The 9552-nt window shown below is 35.5% G+C and overlaps 1 protein-coding gene across 1 annotated transcript; it reads left to right on the top strand.

Moving 5' to 3' along the window:
• Positions 1–8198: 8198 nt before the first annotated feature.
• Positions 8199–9143, top strand: LOC134600838 (olfactory receptor class A-like protein 1). The gene has a single exon (XM_063445260.1). It carries the CDS (start codon positions 8199–8201, stop codon positions 9141–9143), a length of 945 nt encoding a protein of 314 aa, XP_063301330.1.
• Positions 9144–9552: the final 409 nt, after the last annotated feature.

Genomic DNA, 9552 nt, shown 5'->3' with positions numbered 1-9552 from the left:
GTTATATCAAAATTATGTTGTTAAATGTTGTTAAATATATTAAGCTTGAAATGCATCAATCTACATTATTTTGAACACTAAGGGATTACATTTGCTAGCAATTTTATTTGTTTAGTCCAAAACAACCAAACTGTAAAAAAAAACTCCATGTCAGTTTTGTTTAAAGTTCAACTGCTTTGAAATAAAATTCTACTTCACCACAATTTACTTTTTTGACACCTTCATTTGAAAGGACCACAGTGAGAGTACATCTGTTAAATGATCAAAAAGGATTATAAAAGTAAGAAAAAGTGCATCATATTTTTAAGAATCACTGTTAACCTTTTCAAATAGGTTTTATAACTAGAGGTAAGTCTTCTATAGTTTATATTGTAAAGCTTACATTGAAGGAATCACCATACAGTGTAATCAGAGCTGTAAATAATGGGAATATGTCTGATGCAAAAGACACAAAATGGTAGAAAAGATGGAAAAATATGGACACAATTATTCTTTTATATCAAAATATTTTATCCTCCCACTTGGAGACCTGACTAAATTCCTTTCGGGTAAGCACCTCACACTTCCACTCCAGGTTTTCCCCAGTAGACGTGACCATAAGAAAGCATAAATTTCAGGAGAGTCTCTTCAAGCAGTAAGTACTACAGCAAGCATATATATCTCCCATGTTAAGATTAGTGGATGAACCACCAATCAGGCATACCTTGATGCAATAGTGGGCCATAATTAAAAAATATTTGTTAAGATAAGTGATTTTAAATACTCTTCTAAGATATTATACTGTGTTTTTGTGTGTTCCCTCAGTGTGAATCTATTCTTCCATCTGCGGGGAATTTCGCATAAAATAGAAACTTTTTTTTACTTAAAAGGACACTTGAAGCATTGTAACAACCTATATTCACTGCATAGGCCATAGGACATGGTGCAAGGAAGCCGTTTGCCACATTGTGCCTGAACACAGCTGCTTATAACTTTTACTTTATCTTCTTCTGCTAAATTTGATGAGTGTACATTTAAGTATATACTATAAGGGCAATTTTTATTTTGGAGTGCTGGGATTTATATGTTTAAAATATATATCAAGAATAGTTAAGTATATATATGTATATATATATATATATATATACACACACACAAGAGAAATCCAGGATGCACACACAAGTCTTTCAATTAAGTATGATGTGGTTTATTGAAGTGAGTTTACATACAGCAAAAAAATCGACGTTTCAAGCCTGCCTGGTCTTTTTCAAGATTTAATTTCTCCTGTATATATTTTGTACGCATTTGGATTTGCACCCAGGCAGATGTATATAGAATCCTGGTAAGGAGAGTGCCAAGCTATCAACCTTTTTATATATATATATCAGGGCACGCGAGCACTGCCACCTTGATGAGGACTGTCAACAGTACCCACAACCATCAGAAGACCCGGAGTTTACTACTACCAAGGAGTCACACACTTCTGAATGTCCAGTTTAATATATGCTTATGTTGATGTTTATTCTTGTTATTTTTATATTATTTGTTTCCATATATTGTTAACAGCAATTGGATGCTTCCCTAAGCCAAGCGGCATAAACATATCTTAACTCAATACTATCAAGATGGGGTCACGCCTTAGGTTAGGGGCCACCAATCAGGATGCTTAGCCCCCACCGCACTAGCCCCTCGAGGATGTTGACTGACTCTACTCCATGTCGGGTTTACCCGATACGTTAATTATCCTCCTCACTACTCAGGCACCTGCATCCTACGTTCAACCTGCTCCAACATGCACATATATCCATCTTTATGCAGAGGTAATGCCTGCTTAAACACAACTCCTGATACGACTCCCTCACTAGGAGTATTTACCTCCCTACCTCTAGGGTACCAAACTAGCTGATTGCCAGGCATAAGCATCATAGCGGTGTTCAAAGCCCTTTCGAGGTCCCTCGTTCTCCATTAGCTTGTATTATATAAAAAATTAGTGCACGATATCAACTATGTACAAATCACAACTCTTTTTATTGATGCCTGTTTTATACATATTGAATGCCGAACCTGTGATAAACATTGCACTTCAAAAATAAAGAATTATAGAAAAAAAAATTAATTATTAAAAACAAAAACAAAACTTGGTATTCCTATGAAAAAAAATGCAAGGCTCAGCATCTAGAATATCCCCTTTCCAGATATCGAGTAAGGACTGGAAGGATGGCCTCTACTCTTTTTCCATCTCCATGGGCCAGGAGGTATTGGGTAACATAAGTGGAGAATAAGGGTTTCCCAAGCCCTGTATAACTAAAACTATTAGGGCTAGAAAATACTCATCTGACCCTACAAGCAATAGGTCTAAACGGTGCCCCACAGGTGAGGTGCTCTTGTGACTTTGCTATGTCACTGGGTCCCGACTTCACAGCAATAAGCTAGATTATGGGATGTAGATAAATTAAAGGGACACTATAGTCGCCTGAACAACTTTAGCTTATTGAAGCAGTTTTGGTGTATAGAACATGCCCCTGCAGCCTCACTGCTCAACCCTCTGCCATTTAGGAGTTAAATCCCTTTGTTTATGAACCCTAGTCACACCTCCCTGCATGTGACTTGCACATTCTTCCATAAACACTTCCTGTAAAGAGAGCCCTATTTAGGCTTTCTTTATTGCAAGTTCTGTTTAATTAAGATTTTCTTATATCCTGCTATGTTAATAGCTTGCTAGACCCTGCAAGAGCCTCCTGTATGTGATTAAAGTTCAATTTAGAGATTGAGATACAATTATTTAAGGTAAATTACATCTGTTTGAAAGTGAAATCAGTTTTTTTTTTTCATGCAGGCTCTGTCAATCATAGCCAGGGGAGGTGTGGCTACGGCTGCATAAACAGAAACAAAGTGATTTAACTCCTAAATGACAGTGAATTGGGCAGTGAAATTGCAGGGAAATGATCAATACACTAAAACCGCTTTATTTAGCTAAAGTAATTTAGGTGACTAGAGTGTTCCTTTAAAATGCAATAATTAGTTCCAGGCCCAAGAGCTTTCAGAAAGACTGATTTCATAAGATATCCACCAACTGCCCGCTATAATGATCTAGGCAACACACAATATTTTTTGGTGCATGTTTCTGTGTATCACACACAAGTGAAGTCATTAAGGTCAGATTAAGGACTGACATTGCCTCTAAATTGCAAAATACAGGCGCAATTTCAGAGTCTGCTCTGTGACTTCAGTATTCACAAAAGGCAAGGTGATTAAACAAAACAATTTATTATCTGGTAAAATGTCTTATAAAAAAGGTCACATTTCCATACAGATAAAATTATTCAGATATTTATCATACATCACATCAAGACTACAGGCATAAAAAAAGATCAAAATAAGTAAATACAACATAAGGAAAGTGCAACCTAAATAAAAAATAAATGAAAAAAGTAAAATTTGTCCCACCCACCTACTAAGTACATTTGTTTAACCTAACACAAATCCAATGGTCCATAAGTTACCACACTCCTTTTTACTATTATTATTTTATGTGAATTACTTTATTACTTGCTATTTTATGAAATTAATCATTTTAGATTTTTTATTGAAAATCCGTTCTCAAATAATTCACAGTATTTTTAGGGTCCACTGGAATCACGGAATATAATGGTATGTGCTAAACACCATCCTGCTATATGTTCTTTAACATAGAATAGTGTTGCTGGTGGCAAGCTGTCAATAGTGATAAGGGATAAAATAGAGATGGCCACTGCTGTGAAACGGGCTGCTTTCTCATTGTTGTAATTAATCTCAGGTGGAATTACATCAGGGACAGATGGAATTATAAATACAGCTGCTGATGTCCAAAAATGTTTAAATGATTGTAGATTCATACAGCAACATAAAGGCAGATCTAAATAAGGTATGTATGATTTAGGGCTGCTTAGTGTTTTAGTTATTACTAGTAGTAGAACAATGTGTTATACAGTACAATTTGATATGCAGTACAAGTTTTAAATATACATCAACATCTCAATACGTAAAAATGCAGATAGAACAAGATAGGTGGATGGATAGATACCTGGATGATGGATATATATATATATAGATATATAGATAGATAGATAAATAGATCGATAGATAGATACATTTGGTATAAAAATATATTTTTTCCAATGTACACCATATAACTTTCTTGAATGAAACACTTCAAATGTAAACATTAAAATGTGCAAACCAAAACATAAGCACAGTAGATGTCGCCAGATTCAGCCAGCAGCATCTGTTGGCCTCCCTAATCTATTGCTCACAGATTGCCACTGTTTATGTTCAAACTGACATTTTCTTATCATATACCGACTTCCGATACCCCTTAGAGTGTTAAGTAAAGTCCTATTGTTCACCTATTCAACTTTCCATAACTGTGCAGTCAACAACTTTACTAAGTCCTCTCCATTTACCCATAGGTGTCACTTCACTTGCAATATATTTCTCCATTGTTGTGGAAGAATCTCATTGATCTAATTCAATTCTATTTTTTTTTTTCTTTAATAAATGCCTAACTATTTATTTACTCTGGGATACTTATCAACCATCCATTTATCATGCAACATAGTATTTACTAACAAAACATCACCTTTTTCTTTACTATAGCTGGATGGTATATCATAAGCAGGGTAAATCTTCCTTCTCTGGACCATGTTAGCACACCTGGAAACCTATCTGTAAAATAGTTTGAATAGCACACTTATCAAGTATAAAGCCAAACACATTTTCCTTTAAATTGTACATAAATTAAGTTGGAGTTCTGTACACTAATAATGCAGTTGTACATACATTTTAACATGTTTTATTCAGAAGTGAAGACATCATGAAGAGTCTTGGTATTGAAAATGCCAACATTTATTAGATTAATCAATATGTAAATATGGGCTTTATTATGTATGTAAAGCGATGTTGACTATGTACTAGGTATTGCTATACATCATTGACTATTATTAAAATAAAACTTCATATTTATATATGTACAGCAAATGGAAATATTAAAATTACTCCCCCTTAAATAAATAGTGTAAGATAATTATGAAAAGCTTCCCGTTTTGGCCCTAACGTTAGTGGTAGATATAGTGTTTTCAACATAAAAGTAACATTAGCTTTCATATTCTACTTTAAGTTCTTAGTGCTTCCATGTGCAATGTCAAAGTGAGCCAGCAACAATCTAGATTGTAGATTCTAGATTGATGATTTTTTTTCAATAAATAAATCAATACATAGCAAAATATTCTAACTCTACAGAAATGACAGGGAATATCACTCTCATAAATTACTTCTGTTGGTTGTTTGTAAACGCAAACATGAAAGCATGACAAGTGAGAACTGATGAGAAAATAAATTGATTTATAGCAATACCACAGTAACATAAATCATATCAATGGTCTATCAACAATGCAAAAACAATATGTGTGCATTAAGACATTAGTTGCATCAGGTTGTCTTTTGAGATAGCAGAACACAGCAAAGACAGATTAGATTACCAATTTTACTGTCATATATTCTTCCACCCTCTACTACAGTCATCAATTTACTGTCATTTTTACCATCAATTTTGCATGCAAACAGATGTGTTCTTTGGCTTTCTGCTATTTTATAATCTAATTAATATTTAACTATTAGTTAATAACCTTGAGTAAGATGTGATGAGATAGGATCAGGAATTCTAGGAGTTAACATTTATGGGGTGATTCACTATAGTGTTACTATCCGGAGATAAAAGCGAACCATAATAGTGACTTCTGCATTTTAGAACAAAATAGGTAAAAAATAAAAATAAAATTCAGCTATGTTTTCCCTTTTGCAATGTTGGTACAAAAATGTAAAGGTCACTTCGAATTCCATCTAACATACCATTTAGTAGATGGATTAAATAGTTTTTTTCACTTGAATATTACTTTACATCAAGCATGTCAAACTCAAGTTTGATGATCTCAGCCAAAGTGAATAACACACTCATAGGACTTCAAAATCAAAAAGATAAGGTCAATTTGTATTTTACAGCAGTGTAACAGCATACATTCACCATTTTAGTCCTATTAACAAACGTTTTCTTTTTTTTGACAATATTTATTTGAGAGTATTATAATGACGGTACAGTCAGTTAGGGTTAAACAAGTAACATAAGACAACAAGTTCTCTTAAGCTAAATCAGTTGTGGTTATGCGATCAGTCATGGTCACCATTTTTAGTGGTACATACATTTATTCGTAATCCAAGAAACTGTGGTATTGTGCCCGTGGAACCGTGCCGAGATAACTGTGCTAGAATTATTAAATTGTCACCTAGGGGAGACTCAGGTGTGGTTGCTTATTGTGTAACTAGCGTACTCGTAAGGTTTATCTCGTGACCTGACGTGGCCTAGCTTATTCTCCCCCGAGCCCCCTTATACTGTTTAATCTGAGCGTAGTAGCATCCTTGTGGGTAGTACCCTGGATTGTTGATTAGTATGTGGGCTGACGTTTTGTGTAGAGGTGCTTTCGGGGTGGCTGGGGCATTGCACTTCCCGCTCCAGTGGTAAAACAATTACCACAGTGGTAATGACTTGTGCCCAGTAGTGGTGGTGGTGGTGGGGGGGGGAGACCCATGTCTCCCAGGTAGGTTGGTGGGTTTTTGTACTTTTATATGTGGGGGTCCAGGCAGGGCTGTCAGTCAGTGGTCATTGTCTTGTGAACCTAGGGGAACCAATTTAATGCGCATTTGTCAGAGTGTCTGTGCAGGTCTCCCGTCATTGTTTCCAATGCGTGAATGTCTTCTACCTTTGTTACCCATTGCCAGAGGGTGGTCACTTCCGGGCGCTTCCAGAGTTTAGGTATGAGGGACGTAGTGGCGTTAAAGAGGGGAAATGTCAGTGATTTCTTGTATGTTCTCAGTGTCTGAGTGGTATGGTGGAGGTGCATTGTTAGAGGGTTTAAGGCTAACTACCAAACTTTTTAGTAGTTGGACTGAAACATTGGTTATATGCAAATGCACCTCTCCTTAAAATAAATTTGCTCTTTTGTTTACTTTTAACCCTACGACAGTGAGGATGTCTAGTGTCAGTTAGGCAACTTTTCTTTATACTGTACTTTTCTAAATAAACCTATGTTGCCCACATGAACTTAAACCTTGTTTATTTGGTCTGTGTTAGCCTTTGAGTTTGAGATGCTTGCTTTACATATTCAATTTAAAATGAATTAGTCAGCAGATTTATTATTAATCAACAGAATAATAGTACATACGTGAAAGCAAACTAAAGTAAATGTCATTTTTTCCTATTTGAGGAAATAGCTTTTCAGTGTAAAGGTGCCCATCTTGGAATTGCACATTTTAAACCTTTAATGAAAATAGTGTAATGGTTGAATGTAGATTATTTTCTTATCTTTTATGATAAAAAAAACTTCTTAAAAGTTTGAACATTTACAACCTGGCAGCAGATGTTCCAATATATGCTACTATGGGAGAAGGAACACAATTTTACTTTCCCTGACAAACTGTTTAAAATTTAACTCTGTAGGTAACCAGTTAGCAGATATTGCCTACATGCTAAACAAGAAGCATTGTTCCATGTGTGGTGTTAATGCAACATTCTGAAATGATTCTGAGAACAGCTACATCAATTACTGAAATTCTGAAAGGATGTCTACTTATACATTGTAACTTGCACCAAACACAAGTGATTTATATAGATGTGAGAACCATGGCCACTTCTGCCATGTGCCTAACAAGTGTTATATAAATTAATCTCTACATTACTAAATAATCTGTTTTGGGCTGCCAGGATATATTCTTTGCTTTGTTGTATACTTGTATCAACCAAAGATTTGGGTATGATAAAGCTAATTTAAAAATATTGCAATCATTTCATATTAGTTTTCCCCCGTTTCAAGCTACCAGGTGTTAGCAAAAGATACACAGTCTATTGTAGAGCTATAACTCCCAAGCACCATGGGAGTTTTATTATTCACTGCTGGTTAATCACAGTTGAGGATCTACCATTTCACCAATCCTGTTTTAGGTATAGGGCAAGCTGTCTCTTATAGTGCAACCAATCATATTTCTGATAGTTTAGATAACCCAGCTTTATAAGTGGTTGGCTCATAGCCTCAAACTGTATTGTAATATTGCCTAGTTCTGAATGCTATGTAACTGCAAATTAATAAATGTTTGTTATTTCAGGAACTCGACCTCACTGTTAGAGACACATAATGGAAACCGGTCTCCTTATTAAAGGCATTGGTTTTACTATCCTCATGGTGATGGGAATACCTGGAAATCTCTTCATCCTTATAAGATTTCTCCACTTCAGGATAAAAGAACGGAAACTCCGACCAGCAAATAAAATCCTGATGGGTCTAGCATTGGTAAATCTAATTCTCGTTCTCAACCGAGTCATACCACAGGCTCTTGAAGCTTTTGGTATAAAAGATTTGTTCAGTGACACTGAGTGTAAATTGGTCCTTTTCACCTATAGAGTGTCTAGGGCCATGGCAATCTGTATTACCAGTCTGCTTAGTTGTCACCAGTGCATTGTTATCGCTCCAGCAAACAAACTATGGACTTTTCTAAAACAAAAAGTGCCCAGTAATGTTACCATGATCATGATTGTGTTTTTTTGCTTCAATGTTGCTCTGTATCCTTCGAGAATCATTTATGGCCGAGCTAGGAGGAACATTACTTTGTCTCTTTACACTCTGCACCTGGTGTATTGTGATTGTGACTTTGGGAATTATACAGCATATATTCTTAATGGGGTGTTTCCGGTGGTCAGGGAGATCATAGTAGTAGGATTGATGGTATTAGCAAGTCTTTATATTGTGTATACGTTGCTTCATCACCAACAAACAATAAAAGGTATTAGAAGTTCGGATAAAGACAATAGGAAGTCAGTTGAGTATAGAGCTTCCAGAGCAGTCATTTTACTAGTAGCCATTTATGTGGCTTTATTTGGTATGGATACATCAGTTTGGATATACACTCTTTCTCTGTATAATATAAGTGCTGATGTCAATGATACTCGTATTTTTCTAGGTGCCTCTTATTCAGCACTTAGTTCAATAGTGGTAATTGCCACAAACCCCAAACTCCATCGAGGACTATATTTGTGCTTAGAATTTCATGGAAAATCAAAGCTGGATGATTCAACTAGTTAATGCAAAATGGTTTCTATTAAATGGTTACTCCAAGCACCATGACCATTTCAGACTGTATGTCTGAATGTGCAACATTTCGCTTTACAAATCTGAATATACATAGATTAACTTCTCTCCACCTTTTGCAGCATCGTTGGTACTTATTAGCTAACCTGAAACAATATTTATTGTTATATAATGGTATATATTGGTATAATGATGTAAATACTGTTTATTTTTGGCAACATCCAGGGAAGGTCGACAATTGGCCTTTTTTGCACATGAAACTCTCAGATCCCTATGGATCATCATACAGGGAGTGCAGAATTATTAGGCAAATGAGTATTTTGACCACATCATCCTCTTTGTGCATGTTGTCTTACTCCAAGCTGTATAGGCTCAAAAGCCTACTACCAATTAAGCATATTAG

Source organism: Pelobates fuscus, chromosome 1 (genome assembly GCF_036172605.1).
Source record: "Pelobates fuscus isolate aPelFus1 chromosome 1, aPelFus1.pri, whole genome shotgun sequence".
NCBI lineage: Eukaryota > Metazoa > Chordata > Amphibia > Anura > Pelobatidae > Pelobates > Pelobates fuscus.
The sequence above is the reverse complement of the archived record's forward strand: the minus strand, read 5'-3'. Positions and strand labels throughout refer to the sequence as shown.

Bases quoted from the DNA above. Each gene is read 5' to 3' on its own strand.
- LOC134600838 (XM_063445260.1), top strand. From the start codon at position 8,199: ATGGAAACCGGTCTCCTTATTAAAGGCATTGGTTTTACTATCCTCATG.